Source organism: Leptidea sinapis, chromosome 6, assembly GCF_905404315.1.
Source record: "Leptidea sinapis chromosome 6, ilLepSina1.1, whole genome shotgun sequence".
In the NCBI taxonomy this organism is placed as follows: domain Eukaryota; kingdom Metazoa; phylum Arthropoda; class Insecta; order Lepidoptera; family Pieridae; genus Leptidea; species Leptidea sinapis.
Genome location: NC_066270.1, coordinates 16,410,262 through 16,424,280, shown reverse-complemented (window position 1 = coordinate 16,424,280; position 14,019 = coordinate 16,410,262). Strand labels below are relative to the sequence as shown.

The 14,019-nt window shown below is 34.1% G+C and overlaps 4 protein-coding genes and 1 long non-coding RNA gene across 7 annotated transcripts in view; 2 read left to right on the top strand and 3 right to left on the bottom strand.

Moving 5' to 3' along the window:
* The window catches only part of LOC126964820 (exosome complex exonuclease RRP44), a 60,397-nt gene extending 47,548 nt beyond the window's left edge, over positions 1 to 12,849 (bottom strand). The window contains exons 1-4 of the mRNA XM_050808112.1: positions 12,662 to 12,849; positions 12,107 to 12,435; positions 10,328 to 10,524; positions 8,301 to 8,527 (exon numbers count right to left, since the gene is read on the bottom strand). Of these exons, the coding sequence (XP_050664069.1) occupies positions 8,301 to 8,527; positions 10,328 to 10,524; positions 12,107 to 12,435; positions 12,662 to 12,730 (822 nt within the window). The 5' untranslated portion in view covers positions 12,731 to 12,849. The remainder of the gene's footprint in view (positions 1 to 8,300; positions 8,528 to 10,327; positions 10,525 to 12,106; positions 12,436 to 12,661) is intronic.
* Positions 127 to 2,194, top strand: LOC126964843 (myb/SANT-like DNA-binding domain-containing protein 3). Of its 3 annotated transcripts, XM_050808161.1 has the most exons (5): positions 127 to 819; positions 925 to 1,150; positions 1,240 to 1,326; positions 1,421 to 1,492; positions 1,862 to 2,194. In XM_050808161.1, exons 1-5 carry the CDS (start codon positions 646 to 648, stop codon positions 2,125 to 2,127), a joined length of 825 nt encoding a protein of 274 aa, XP_050664118.1. In that variant the 5' UTR covers positions 127 to 645; the 3' UTR covers positions 2,128 to 2,194. The 3 variants fall into 3 exon arrangements, with proteins under 3 accessions (XP_050664118.1, XP_050664119.1, XP_050664120.1); XM_050808162.1 differs by lacking the exon at positions 1,240 to 1,326 and having other exon boundaries at positions 1,454 to 1,492; XM_050808163.1 differs by lacking the exon at positions 127 to 819 and having other exon boundaries at positions 826 to 1,150.
* LOC126964833 (putative nuclease HARBI1) lies at positions 2,283 to 3,503 on the bottom strand. Its single transcript, XM_050808144.1, has 2 exons — positions 3,222 to 3,503; positions 2,283 to 3,131 (listed from the first exon to the last, which is right to left on the bottom strand). Exons 1-2 carry the CDS (start codon positions 3,486 to 3,488, stop codon positions 2,370 to 2,372), a joined length of 1,029 nt encoding a protein of 342 aa, XP_050664101.1. The 5' UTR covers positions 3,489 to 3,503; the 3' UTR covers positions 2,283 to 2,369.
* Positions 3,558 to 4,844, top strand: LOC126964842 (putative nuclease HARBI1). Its single transcript, XM_050808159.1, has 2 exons — positions 3,558 to 4,045; positions 4,136 to 4,844. Exons 1-2 carry the CDS (start codon positions 3,779 to 3,781, stop codon positions 4,694 to 4,696), a joined length of 828 nt encoding a protein of 275 aa, XP_050664116.1. The 5' UTR covers positions 3,558 to 3,778; the 3' UTR covers positions 4,697 to 4,844.
* Positions 5,052 to 7,103, bottom strand: LOC126964848 (uncharacterized). Its single transcript, XR_007729435.1, has 5 exons — positions 6,452 to 7,103; positions 6,146 to 6,346; positions 5,984 to 6,058; positions 5,815 to 5,886; positions 5,052 to 5,385 (listed from the first exon to the last, which is right to left on the bottom strand). It is a non-coding gene; the product is annotated as an uncharacterized LOC126964848 (long non-coding RNA).
* Positions 12,850 to 14,019: the final 1,170 nt, after the last annotated feature.

Genomic DNA, 14,019 nt, shown 5'->3' with positions numbered 1-14,019 from the left:
TTAGATTATGGGTACCGCAATGGTACCTATTTATGCAGTGAAGCATTGTTCGGTCTGTACTGTGTTTCGTACTGAAGGGCTAATTTTACTAGCTACGGCGCTAGTAAAATTACTGGGCAAATGAGACTTACACCCATATTCTAAGTCGTTACCTCGAAAGTCCCTCGACTCGAACTCAGTCGAGGAGGCCTCAAGGAATGACTTGAAAGGAACTCAAGTTTGGTATTCATAGTTGTCAGTTTGAGGAATTCATGAGGTTCCTCGAATGAGTGTGAGTCGAGGTAAAACTCATTAATTACGTCATCGTTTCGAGGAATGCTAACCTTATTATTGACGATTTTTTATCTGTGGCTTTCAACTTCTTGTGTCAAGTGATTAGTTCACGACATTAAAGTTCACGATATATGATTGCTTTTTTAGTGAAGTGTCAAATGAAAGCGAACACATAAATAAACAAACTTTAACGCATTTTTTACGTAATTCGAATTCCTTAAATCCACTTGAAAACAAAACCCATGTTTTGCGCAAAAAATACTGTGATATTTGTGAAGTGGGTGGCTTGGAGAAGAAAATATTTTGTTCGCTTCGCAGTATACAAGTGAATTCAATCGTGTGTTGTTCTTATTGAGAAATTACTGGTTTAAAATGGCTGCAACTGGAAGACAGCTTTTTAATGAAGCCGAAAAGATTTGTCTGCAGGAGTTAGTACTCAAATACAAATTAAATTCGATAGCCACAACTATGGGGAGCGCAGTGGCTAAAAAAAATGCCTGGCTTCGCCTAACAGAGGAGTACAATGCCATAGAAACGAATTCAAAAGTAAGTACTTACTGTAGTTGAAAATATATTTTATTCCATTATATTCACTTAAGGCAAACTTTACGAACCACTTGAGCAATTATTTCTTTATCACTTTATTTTTAGAGGACTGAAGCTCAACTTAAAAAATGTTGGGACAATTTGAAAACCAGGCGTAAAAGTATGTTGGCCCTAGAGAAAAGGGAAAGGATGAGGACTGGTGGTGGTTCCTTTAACGCTTATACAATTAGTACCTCTAGCCAAGTCCCGGTACTGGAGGATGCTCTTGCTGTACAAACAGATGTGGAGTTGGCAGATGTAATCGACAGTGATAACATACCTTGTAGTGCAGGTAAATAGCAATAAAGTACATCTGGTACTTACTGCTTTAAGTTTATTGCCATTTGTGATTTTTTATGTCTGTTTTTTTTTGTTTGTCAGAAATCCAAATTGATGATGTGATGTTGTTAGACACGTCATCTCAAGTACCAGCAGTTAGTGTTGAGGTTGAACATGTGTCAGAAAGAGGTAAAATAACCAACCTTTTCAAAATTATACAAAATAATAGGTTATTATATATTATGTTTATTGTAAAGTATTAATGTTATACATAATTTTACAGAAAACATTATAAACACTCCTCCACGTTTGACAGAGTCCCGGGTGACTGATTATAGTGCAGCTCCATCACAAGGTAATTATAATAATATTTTTTCAAAGTTTAAAATAAATGTACACTCAATTAAATTAAAAAAATGTTATGCCTGAACACACTATAATAGGCAAAATAGTTGCCATAATATATATAGACTATAGACCCTCGACTCGCCATGCTGATTAAATGCTGGTTGATGGGCTAAGATAACTTATTGCAACTCTTTACGTTTATTATCAGTTGTTAGTGGTAGTGACTGGGTCGACAGTTTAACATGTTCTCTATTGATGGTATGGTCTAGAGAGATGGAGACCACAGGCTTATTGTTATTATTTAAAAAAAATGAAATGTCTGAAATTGTTGTTTTACATTTACAATATAGGTCTTATTATATGATTTACATTTCAGGGTCAAGAAATATACGGACAAGAGTGATTCAAGAAGAATTTCATATCCGTCAACAAACATATGAAAAATCTCAGAAAAGGGAAGAGGAGCTGCATAAGCTCAGAATAGCTGAGAAGGAGTGGATGGTGAAGGCAGCAGAGGAGATTTTTCTCAAAGCCAAAACTGAGAGAGAAGCTGCAGAGGAACTTCTCCACTGCAATAGAGCCAAAAGAGAAGAGGCTGAATTAAGTTTAAGAATATTTAAAAATAAAAATTTTGAAAATTAATTTAGTATTAGGTTGTATGTATATGTTTATTTCAATTCTATTGTGTAATAAAAAACTTTATTGCTTAGTATTCATTCATTTATAAATCATCCAAAAATTTAGTTGTGAACAGTATTTAACAAACTTATTAATAGAACAATAATAGTAAAGATTAATATTTAAATTCTCCTTAAAGTAACATTTAAAAAAATAAAGTAACATATAAAAAAATGTATATATAAAAACATAATAAGATGTAGGTGTTAACTAAAATGTCTTGCTATAAATGCAGCCCTTATAACACTACCTCGTGCTGTATCACCAGTGTGAGGTACTGGAACTACAGCAAGATTGGTTAAGGGTTCAATCATTTCTTGATTGGTCTCAATACTAATATTATGTAGCACAGCACATGCCACTATAATATTACATGTATTTGACAGATTATTTTGCAGTTTTCTATTCAAACATGCAAATTTTCTTTTCCATACACCATTAAACCTTTCTATAATATTTCTAGTACTGATATGGGCCCTATTATATTTGAATTCAGGTTGTGATTGTGGATTATGGACTGGTGTATACATGTATGGTGACTGTGCATAACCACTATCACCAATCAGTAAACCTGCAATTTCCCCTTCTTCAAATCTCATATAACACCTGCTATTATTAAATATTCTAGAGTCATGGACAGATCCAGGCCAGCGTGCTACGATATCATATATTTCCATCCGAGGGCCACATACTATTTGCACATTAATTGAAAACCAACCTTTACGATTGCGAAATACTTCGCCGTTTTGTCGGTTTGGATTTTTTATTGGAATATGGGTACAATCAATGCATCCAATAACCCCAGGAAATCCAGCAACACGATGAAATTGAATCTTCGCATTAGCTCGCTCAGGGACGTCAGGAAATTTAATGAAGCGCCTTATTTTTAAAGCTAAAGCTTTCGATACATTGGCCACAATCTTTGAAACGACTGATTGACTTATTTGGTGCAAGTCGCCGCAAACAATCTGTAAAAATACCGATTTAAGTAAAAATGTATACATACAAAGCTTTGTATTGCAATTTTATGAATGTAGACAAGTTATAAGAATACTTACTTGAAAGTTTCCAGTTGCGTAAAATCGTAAGGCTGCTAGCATTTGAATCACTGGTGGAATCGGCAATCCACGATTGCTGTTTCCAGTATTTTGGAAGAGCAGGGGTAACAAAAAGCTTGCCACAATATTTTTGGTGAAGCGGAATCTTATTCGAAATTCATTTTCATCATAAATTTCCATCGGATTTTCTGCATCTCGTAAATATCGTCGCGATAAGTAGTCGTAAGGACTATCGTACATATATTCAATAAAACTTTCGAAAGACATTATAAAAAATTAATGAAATAATGTCTTTTGTAGCTAACAATTACTTATATGGGTGTTACACCCATATTCTAAGTCGTAAACTCACGATTTCCTCGACTCGACTCAACCTCACTGAGGGGTTTTCATATTCACAGTTGTAATTTTTGTCCTTACCTTAAACACCTTCCTCACTCGAGGTGAGTTTGAGTCGAGGAACCAACTGTCAAATGTAAGGTTGATCGCCATCTACCTTGAGGAAGTTTATAAGTAATTGTTAGCTACAAAAGACATTATTTCATTAATTTTTTATAATGTCTTTCGAAAGTTTTATTGAATATATGTACGATAGTCCTTACGACTACTTATCGCGACGATATTTACGAGATGCAGAAAATCCGATGGAAATTTATGATGAAAATGAATTTCGAATAAGATTCCGCTTCACCAAAAATATTGTGGCAAGCTTTTTGTTACCCCTGCTCTTCCAAAATACTGGAGACAGCAATCGTGGATTGCCGATTCCACCCGTGATCCAAATGCTAGCAGCCTTACGATTTTACGCAACTGGAAACTTTCAAGTAAGTATTCTTATAACTTGTCTACATTCATAAAATTGCAATACAAAGCTTTGTATGTATACATTTTTACTTTAATCGGTATTTTTACAGATTGTTTGCGGCGACTTGCACCAAATAAGTCAATCAGTCGTTTCAAAGATTGTGGCCAATGTATCGAAAGCTTTAGCTTTAAAAATAAGGCGCTTCATTAAATTTCCTGACGTCCCTGAGCAAGCTAATGTGAAGATTCAATTTCATCGTGTTGCTGGATTTCCTGGGGTTATTGGATGCATTGATTGTACCCATATTCCAATAAAAAATCCAAACCGACAAAACGGCGAAGTATTTCGAAATCGTAAAGGTTGGTTTTCAATTAATGTGCAAATAGTATGTGGCCCTCGGATGGAAATATATGATATCGTAGCACGCTGGCCTGGATCTGTCCATGACTCTAGAATATTTAATAATAGCAGGTGTTATATGAGATTTGAAGAAGGGGAAATTGCAGGTTTACTGATTGGTGATAGTGGTTATGCACAGTCACCATACATGTATACACTAGTCCATAATCCACAATCACAACCTGAATTCAAATATAATAGGGCCCATATCAGTACTAGAAATATTATAGAAAGGTTTAATGGATATGGAAAAGAAAATTTGCATGTTTGAATAGAAAACTGCAAAATAATCTGTCAAATACATGTAATATTATAGTGGCATGTGCTGTGCTACATAATATTAGTATTGAGACCAATCAAGAAATGATTGAACCCTTAACCAATCTTGCTGTAGTTCCAGTACCTCACACTGGTGATACAGCACGAGGTAGTGTTATAAGGGCTGCCTTTATAGCAAGACATTTTAGTTAACACCTACATCTTATTATGTTTTTATATATACATTTTTTTATATGTTACTTTAAGGAAAATTTAAATATTAATCTTTACTATTATTGTTCTATTAATAAGTTTGTTAAATACTGTTCACAACTAAATTTTTGGATGATTTATAAATGAATGAATACTAAGCAATAAAGTTTTTTATTACACAATAGAATTGAAATAAGCATATACATACAACCTAATACTAAATTAATTATCAAAATTTTTTATTTTTAAATATTCTTAAACTTAATTCAGCCTCTTCTCTTTTGGCTCTATTGCAGAGGAGAAGTTCCTCTGCAGCTTCTCTCTCAGTTTTGGCTTTGAGAAAAATCTCCTCTGCTGCCTTCACCATCCACTCCTTCTCAGCTATTCTGAGCTTATGCAGCTCCACTTCCCTTTTCTGAGATTTTCCATATGTTTGTTGACGGATATGAAATTCTTCTTGAATCACTCTGGTCCGTATATTTCTTGACTCTGAAATGTAAATCATATAATAAGACCTATATTGTAAATGTAAAACAACAATTTCAGACATTTATTGATTTTTTTTTTAAATAATAACAATAGGCCTGTGGTCTCCGTCTCTCTAACCATACCATCAATAGAGAACAAGTTAAACTGTCGACCCAGCCACTACCACTAACAACTGATAATAAATGTAAAGAGTTGCAATAAGTTATCTAAGCCCATCGACCAGTATTTAATCAGCATGGTGAGTTGAGGCTCTATATCCCCTATCTTCAAATAATAAGAAAAGACACCAGTGATGAACAGTCAGACATTAATTAAGTGGTTCATTATGGCAACTATTTTGCCTATTATAATGTGTTCAGGTATAACATTTATTTTATTTAATTGAATGAACATTCATTTTAAACTTTGACAAAATATTTTTATAACTACCTTGTGATGGAGCTGCACTATAATCAGTCAACCGGGACTCTGTCAAATGTGGAGGAGTGTTTATAATGTTTTCTGTAAAATTACGTATAACATTAATACTTAACAATAAACATAATATATAATAACATAATATTATTTTTTATAATTTTAAAAAGGTTGGTTATTTTACCTCTTTCTGACACATGTTCAACTGCTGGTACTTGAGATGACATGTGTAACAACATCACATCATCAATTTGGATTACTGCCAAACAGAAAAACAGTCATAAAAAATCACAAATGGCAATAAACTTAAAGCAGTAAGTACCAGAAGTACTTTAATGTTATTTACCTGCACTACAAGGTATGTTATCACTGTCGATTACATCTGCCAACTCCACATCTGTCTGTTCAGCGAGAGCATCCTCCAGTACAGGTACTAGGTATGTAAGCATTAGAGGAACCACCACCGGTCCTCATCCTTTCCCTTTTCTCTAAGGCCAACATACTTTTACGCCTGGTCCCAACATTTTTTAAGTTGAGCTTCAGTACTCTAAAAATAAAGTGATAAAGAAATAATTGCTCAAATGTTTCGTAAAGTTTGCCTTAAGTGAATACAATAGAATAAAATATATTTTCAACTACAGTAAGTACTTACTTTTGAATTCGTTTCTATGGCATTGTACTCCTCTGTTAGGCTAAGCCAGGGATTTTTTTAGCCACTGCGCTCCCCATAGTGGCTATCGAATTTAATTTGTATTTGATCACTAACTCCTGCAGACAAATCTTCTCGGCTTCATTGAAAAGCTGTCTTCCAGTTGCAGTCATTTTAAATAATTGCTCAATAAGGACAACACACGATTGAATTCACTTGTATACTGCGAAGCGAACAAAATATTTTCTTCTCCAAGCCAACCACTTCACAAATATCACAGTATTTTTTGCGCAAAACATGGGTTTTGTTTTCAAGTGCATTTAAGGAATTCGAATTACGCTGCGTTAATATTTGTTTATTTATGTGTTCGCTTTCATTTTACACTTCACTAATCACTTGACACAAGAAGTTGAAAGCCACAGATAAAAAATCGTCAATAATAAGGTTAGCATTCCTCCAAACGATGACGTAATTCATAAGTTTTACCTCGACTCACACTCATTCGAGGAACCTCATGAATTCCTCAAACTGACAACTATGAATACCAAACTTGAGTTCCTTTCAAGTCATTCCTTGAGGCCTCCTCGACTGAGTTCGAGTCGAGGGACTTTCGAGGTAACGACTTAGAATATGGGTGTTAACATCTTATGTCTCAAGGTGACGAGCGTAATTGTAGTGCCGCTCAGAATTTATGGGTTTTTCAATAATCGTGAGCAGCACTGCATTGTAATGGGCAGAGCGTATTAATTACCATCAGCTAAACGTCCTGCTCGTCTGATCTCTTATTTTAATTTCATTCATATATATATATGCCATTCCAAGTCCGTCAATAGCTTCCGTAAGGAAATGTTTGGTACCTACATGATCATTTGTTTGTGGTTTGGGCTCATCTTGAAAGACCCGTATGCTCAATTGGTGCTGTCTTGGGATTATTGCAATTAATCCTACTATGCCGTCACCAAAATGTTCGCCGCTTCGTTGAATCTAGCGAGGTTTAGCTGAGTAATCCTTTTTCACACCCAAATGTTTGTGTGCCTGTTTTTGTTGGCAACAATGGTGTATGTAAGTAAGAGTGTCAACCAAAACTGCAGAATTGAGTTCAAATATTTTTATTCAAAATAGAATGTGACATCACTTATTGAAAGTCAAAAACTACCACCCATTCCAAAACGAATGCCTCAGACCTGTGAAGAATGGGCTCAACAAACTCAACGAGCTTTTTTGTTTCATCAAAAAAAATATGTTTACAGAGTTATATTGTACAATTAAACTTATTATTTAATAGCCTGAGGGTGGTCGCTCCATTCCCAATCTGTGGTATCATTAAGAAAATCATTTATGTTATATATATAGTAACCTTTACCACACAAACGTTTTTTTAACAATTCTTTTGAATAACGTAATACTTTTGTTTTGAACATTTTTTGGGATCTTGTTGTAAAAGCATATACATCGCCCCACAAAAGACTTACTAACTCGACTTTGCCGAGTAGTAGGCATTATAAGCCTGTGTCTGTTCCTGGTGTTAACATTATGGTTATGACAGTTTCTAACAAACTTCTTGATTACTCAACATCCATTGTGCAGTAGCTAGAACCATTGCCTGTCACCGATGTTCTTCCGCTTCAATCCTCACAGGTTTGGTCCCACACCAATGTTTAATTGGTTTTTAAATTTATATACATGTTTATTTGACACATTATTAGGTTGGCAACACTCATGTTCTTTGTTGTTGCAAGAGAGTTTGGGCTTTAGTGCTCCCATCAGGTTCCCATCTCTATACAATATTACTATAGATGGTATAATTATTTGTATTTAGATAGTATAGTCAAATAGTATTGCAATGACATACCGATTTTTCATAACCAGAGACAGTAGCTGACCCTTCGAGGACGTTGTCTCTAGATGCATGAAATGTGCCTTGGTGCAATATCCCACTTCTGATGCCTCCATGTATCTGTGAAGGCGTCAAATGAGCTGGATACAAGGCATCTCGAGTGCAACTCTCTGGCATAACATTCTTGGATAACTTATCTACTAGTCCCGGAAATCCATTTACATTCTCAATGTAATCCTTAACTGCAAACCATAATTAATTTTAACATGATATTATATTACATGTTACTTTAATTTTATGATGTTTTGCTACAAGTTGGATATCCATGGCATCCTATTACAGTAAGGTAGCCTGTGGAAGTGAACATGTACATGAGCTTTATTCATTGGTGAGTATTAATAATAAACATAATGTATAGATGAACATTTTTTATTTGTTATTTGGTTGAGTTCTTGTGACAGGCTTCGTCATGCTCACTTAAATGTCAGTGCTTGTAGGGGCGACGTGGGTCGGGTCATTCCCTTCCCTAAAATGTCAGTGCTTGTAGAGGCGACATGGGTCGGGTCATTCCCTTCCCTAAAATGTCAGTGCTTGTAGGGGCGACGTGGGTCGAGTCATTCCCTTCCCTAAAATGTCAGTGCTTGTAGGGACGACGTCGGTCGGGTCATTCCCTTCCCTAAATGTCAGTGCTTGTAGGGACGACGTGGGTCGGGTCATTCCCTTCCCTAAAATGTCAGTGCTTGTAGGGGCGCCATGGGTCGGGTCATTTCCTTCCCTAAAATGTCAGTGCTTGTAGGGGCGACGTGGGTCGGGTCATTCCCTTCCCTAAAATGTCAGTGCTTGTAGGGGCGACGTGGGTCGGGTCATTCCCTTCCCTAAAATATGGTCAATCTGTAGTCCAGATGTGGTTATCAATGATAATAGGTGGCCAACACGGTCACTCGACTAAACCTCATAGAGCATATCTGGGACAAACCTGGGAGACAAATTAAGAAAAGATATCCTGCACAAGCTAGTATGAGAGACATTAAATCCCGTTACAAGAAGAATTACAGGCAATTCCTCAAAATTTTATTGATAATTTTAATAGGAGTATGCCAAAGAGATTGGCCACAGTTCAAAGAGCTAGAGGGGTCAATACTTAGTAATAATTACTTATAATTAATAATAATAATTACAGCATAAAATATTGCACACAAAAATGTTTACTTTCTGTTAATTTTATTTTGTTAATTGATCAATAATTTTCTCAATCTTTGTACTTAATTTGATATAAACAAAATAATAAGTAAAAACCAAATCTATAAACTTAGTTGTCACAAATTACTATAATATTGCATTTCAGAAAACCTATATATATATATATTAGTATCAAGATATAATATAAGCCAGACACTTTTTATAGTTTATAATAGAAATGTATCTCAAAAATAGCTTTATCAATTATGATGAAATGTAGTAGGGATTAATATAGTTAGCTATTTCATCTCTGTCGAAACATATTTCATTGAGGTTTCATGTTTTGTCTACCAAATCAAGATCACAATGTCACTTATGAATGTTAAAAGTTATACTTTCAACTATTTACCACTATTGAAACACATTGCCACGATTGAAAGTCATTACTTTATAAATTTTTTTTTCAAATTTTCAAATAAGCGCGTGCGCGTTTCAAAGAGCTATCTTCCACGTACTACAAAGCTGTGGAATGAGCTTCCTTGTGCGGTGTTTCCGGGATGACATTGATTCATGACTTCAAAAAAACTGCCTACGCCTTTTGCAAGAGAATGAGGGTGGTGGTGATCACTTAACACCAGGTGACCTGTATGCTCGTTTGTCCTTCTTTTCCATAAAAAAAAATGATTACTATATTTTTTGATTTTTTGATTTGATTTATTGAAATCTACCATATTTTAGGAACTGGTTGTTTCCACCATCCCCATGGAAAGTAATTACATTGAAAAGACACATAATTAAACCCTTTACATATACCCAGCATAACTTGCTCACCTATGTATATATACTATATTTCTTATTCTTACCTGAGCAACTTAGAATGCCTTGTTCTTGGGCTCTCTTCCTATTATTTTCATCATCGGTCAACAGTACAATCTGTGGGCATTGTCCAGCTGCACCGATTACGGAAAGGTGTTTATCATACCATGATGCTGCCGTACAAATAGCTCTGTCATTTCTATCATTTGGCTTTTCTCCTGGATTACGTTCTACATATGTTTCTCTGTAAAATTATTGTAGCGAAAACTTAAGCATCATTCTGATTCAAAAGTCAATGAAACAAAAAAGTAAAAAGAGACACATTAATTCATAAGATTTAGGGGTAGGCTCCCATAATTATATGAGATTTTACAACTAAATCAAATATCCTATCAAAGAGAAATTTTAATGTATGTATTTTCAAACCTGTTTCTTTCCGTTATCTTAACTGAAAACATGATTGGAAGATATTCATTCAATACTTTTTTAAATTGAAAACAATGTTTATTTTAAGAATTTCGTAATTTGCTTGAGAACTACATCTTCTATAAAAGCGAAAAAAATACTAGAACATAGAAAATACGGATAGTAATCCAAATTATATGATGAATAAAATGAACTTCTAGAAGAATCCATTCTATTTGGTATGTAAACTGTACCCGATTGTTTACATAAATCTTATATATATACATCTTGTGTCCCAGTGTTTGTTACCAAACTCCTCAGAAACGGCTAAATGAATTTGTTTGAATATTTGTGTGTATATTGGGTAGATCTGAGAATTAGCCGACATATATTTTTCATACCCCTAAATGATAAGGGTAAGTATTTTTAATCAGGAATTTTTCAGAAGTTTCACTTCTTCTGTGTGTGATTTGCACACACACTTACATATATTTTTTATTCATATGACATGATACAATTTTTTGACACAGCATTAATCACAAAATCTACATGGAATCAAACAATGTCACTAGTGAGAAGTAAACATGTTAGAAGATGGTGTGCAAAAAAAACAACATCATTATTATTTAAATATTGTTCTGAATGTCTATATGGATGTCATGATTTACAAAGTGTCAAAATAATTATGTTTCAGATTGCTGCAGATCAACAACAATGTAAACTCTTGATTTAAGAACAATGAATCTATCTAATTTACTGAGAGTTGATTGTAGATTGTGTATAAAATATAGAGAAGAGATTGTGTATTCAGTATCCTTAAACTTTAAAGTTTCTGAATATACAAAAGTTTTCTGTTTTTTTAAGGTATAAAAGGAAAAAAATATATTCTCTGAGAGGGGATTTTGTGATTTCTTTGTTCTGTTTATCAATGTATTAATGCTTATTTTTTTAAACTTTAATCATTTTAAATATTATATCAAATATAAGTTAAATCCAGCAATAGTAAGTATGTGTCATACTTGTGTTTACAATCTAGGTCTAGTTGTGTTAATTATTTTATAAATAAAGTACCAATATGGATGTCATGGATTATGTTTTTATTGGTTGTAATATTTATTAGAGTATCACAATATCTGTTCAACTGTGGGCAGCCTATTGTATAAATTAGTGCATAATATATCCAAGCTACCCATAATAATATAATCATAATAACATAACAATACATTGCAGGGCAGGATTTTTTGTCTGAACAAAAATTCTATGTGGCATCAGAATTGCACTCATAACTTCAAGACATAAGATGTTAAATCTTTCGCTTTCACCTTCCAAAGCAAAACACAATAAAGCAGTCATCAAAATATTACTTGTACCAATTCATAGAGATGCTGAGTGAAGTCTTTTATATAATAGAAAATTCTTACTTGTGATGTTCATTGACAAATGAAAAGAACTTTCTTTTCTTATCTCCAATAATTTCAAGCAATCTCTGATATATGCTTGTATTCTGATGCTTAACCTCTTCTAGGACTGTTTGAAGTACTATAACATTCTTCAAAGCATCATCTTCAAGCACATCTATTTGATGCAGGACTACATTTGAGTCTAATACTATATAGTGATTGAAATCAAAGAGTGCACAAATTGACTCAGGTTTTGCATCCAGCACATATTCATCATCTTTGTGTGGGCAAATGTCACATGCTTCGGAACCACATAGTAAATCATCACGTAAATAATGCTCCCTCACGATCTAAAACAGAAAGTCTAAAATGTGTCTAAAAGTGAGAAATATTTTTTCACTAAGTCTATGAAGTGTCTAGTCTTATAACATTAGATTTCTGATGATCTTTGAACACTGAATCAAATAATATTTTGACTGAAACGAGCACTAGATAATAAAATTCAAATATTATGTGCTTTAATAAATAATAGGATGCTCAATGCCAGAGGTAGTATTGATATAAAAATAACCTTACCTTAAGTATGTTTCCACGTTTTGTTTTCGTTAGAAACGTCTTTGTGGTCCACATTTTAATGACATTCATCAATGTAATAACTTTTTTTTCGATTGAAAACTATTAATTAATTAAATTATTAATATTAATTAAATGTTAAAGTGTAAACCACAGACTTTTTTTTTTTTGTTTCGTCCATCTGGACAGGCAAAGGGGTCAAAAGCCCATACAGCCGTAAACCACAGACTAATATGATGCTTATTGCGTGTAAACAAATAATAATTGAAAATTATTTTTTGGTCTGTAAGGCTCGGGTACTGGGGCCAATAAAATTGAAAATAGTGTAAATTTATATTATCTAATTCAAATCAAATATCAAAATTCTCGTGTTGCCTTTTGACGTTCCCCTACGTTGTAAGTTGTAATGAATAAAACCACCTCGATATAAAACGTGCAAGAAAACTTCCAGTGTGAAATAATTTGAGGAACATGGCGGATGCACAGAATGTACGAGCCAAAAACTCCAAAAAGGAAATAAAAAAAAACTGCCACAGGGCACAGTTGTATTTACTATTTAGTTTAGTTGTTTACAATTTTGCAAACCTTAAACTTTTAAGTCTTACAACTTTTTATCACGACTTGAACTTACATAATATACGTAGAATAATTATCGTTAAGAATTGTATTCTTCTGATCTCATAAGTTTTACTTTCAGTCTTGAGTTCTTCTGATATTTGTGATCCACTTGTTTTTCACACTGTTTTCCAATTTTGAAAAATATGTGTGTTTAATTACTGTGGGTATAATAAGTTGAGCGTTCGTAGGGACTTTTTTCTAGGATAAATTGTAGCGTATGTGGTGAAGTTGTTGCGCGGGAAGGAGCACAACCCGGGAGTTTTGTGCTGCTTGAGTCTCCGTGTGCCGGACCGGTACGTGTGGAGGCGCCTCTACTCCTTCTATCCGCCACTACTCCGTTCCGATGGCGAGAATAAATGTGTCGGCAAAGTCGCCTTTAACTAGAGCCCTTTGCCATATAAATGAACTCCACAACAAAGTAGAATATTTTGAATGTACGTGGAGTGAACTCGCAAGGGTATTGCTATATGTAGTATGTTATTTCAAATGTAATGTTTGGTTTATTATTTATGATACCAGGGTCGATAATTTTTGAAACCAAAAAAAATTACAGTAGGATGAAACCCATTGGTAAAGGACGAGAATATAACAAAAATTAAGGGAAAAATAAATTACGGGCGATCTGAGGTCGGGAAGTGGAAAAGGGGGGGTGTTTTAGGGTAAGAAACGGTTTATCTCGATTTCCGGCAAAACTACAAGTCCTTTGGCAAAAAGTTAATTGGCAAAGTTGTAGGTAATAAAGA

Bases quoted from the DNA above. Each gene is read 5' to 3' on its own strand.
- LOC126964843 (XM_050808161.1), top strand. From the start codon at position 646: ATGGCTGCAACTGGAAGACAGCTTTTTAATGAAGCCGAAAAGATTTGT. The intron at 1,151-1,239 runs GTAAATAGCAAT...TTTGTTTGTCAG, and splicing joins TAACATACCTTGTAGTGCAG to AAATCCAAATTGATGATGTG. The intron at 1,493-1,861 runs GTAATTATAATA...TTTACATTTCAG, and splicing joins TAGTGCAGCTCCATCACAAG to GGTCAAGAAATATACGGACA.
- LOC126964833 (XM_050808144.1), bottom strand. From the start codon at position 3,488: ATGTCTTTCGAAAGTTTTATTGAATATATGTACGATAGTCCTTACGAC. The intron at 3,132-3,221 runs GTAAGTATTCTT...GTATTTTTACAG, and splicing joins ACGCAACTGGAAACTTTCAA to ATTGTTTGCGGCGACTTGCA.
- LOC126964842 (XM_050808159.1), top strand. From the start codon at position 3,779: ATGTCTTTCGAAAGTTTTATTGAATATATGTACGATAGTCCTTACGAC. The intron at 4,046-4,135 runs GTAAGTATTCTT...GTATTTTTACAG, and splicing joins ACGCAACTGGAAACTTTCAA to ATTGTTTGCGGCGACTTGCA.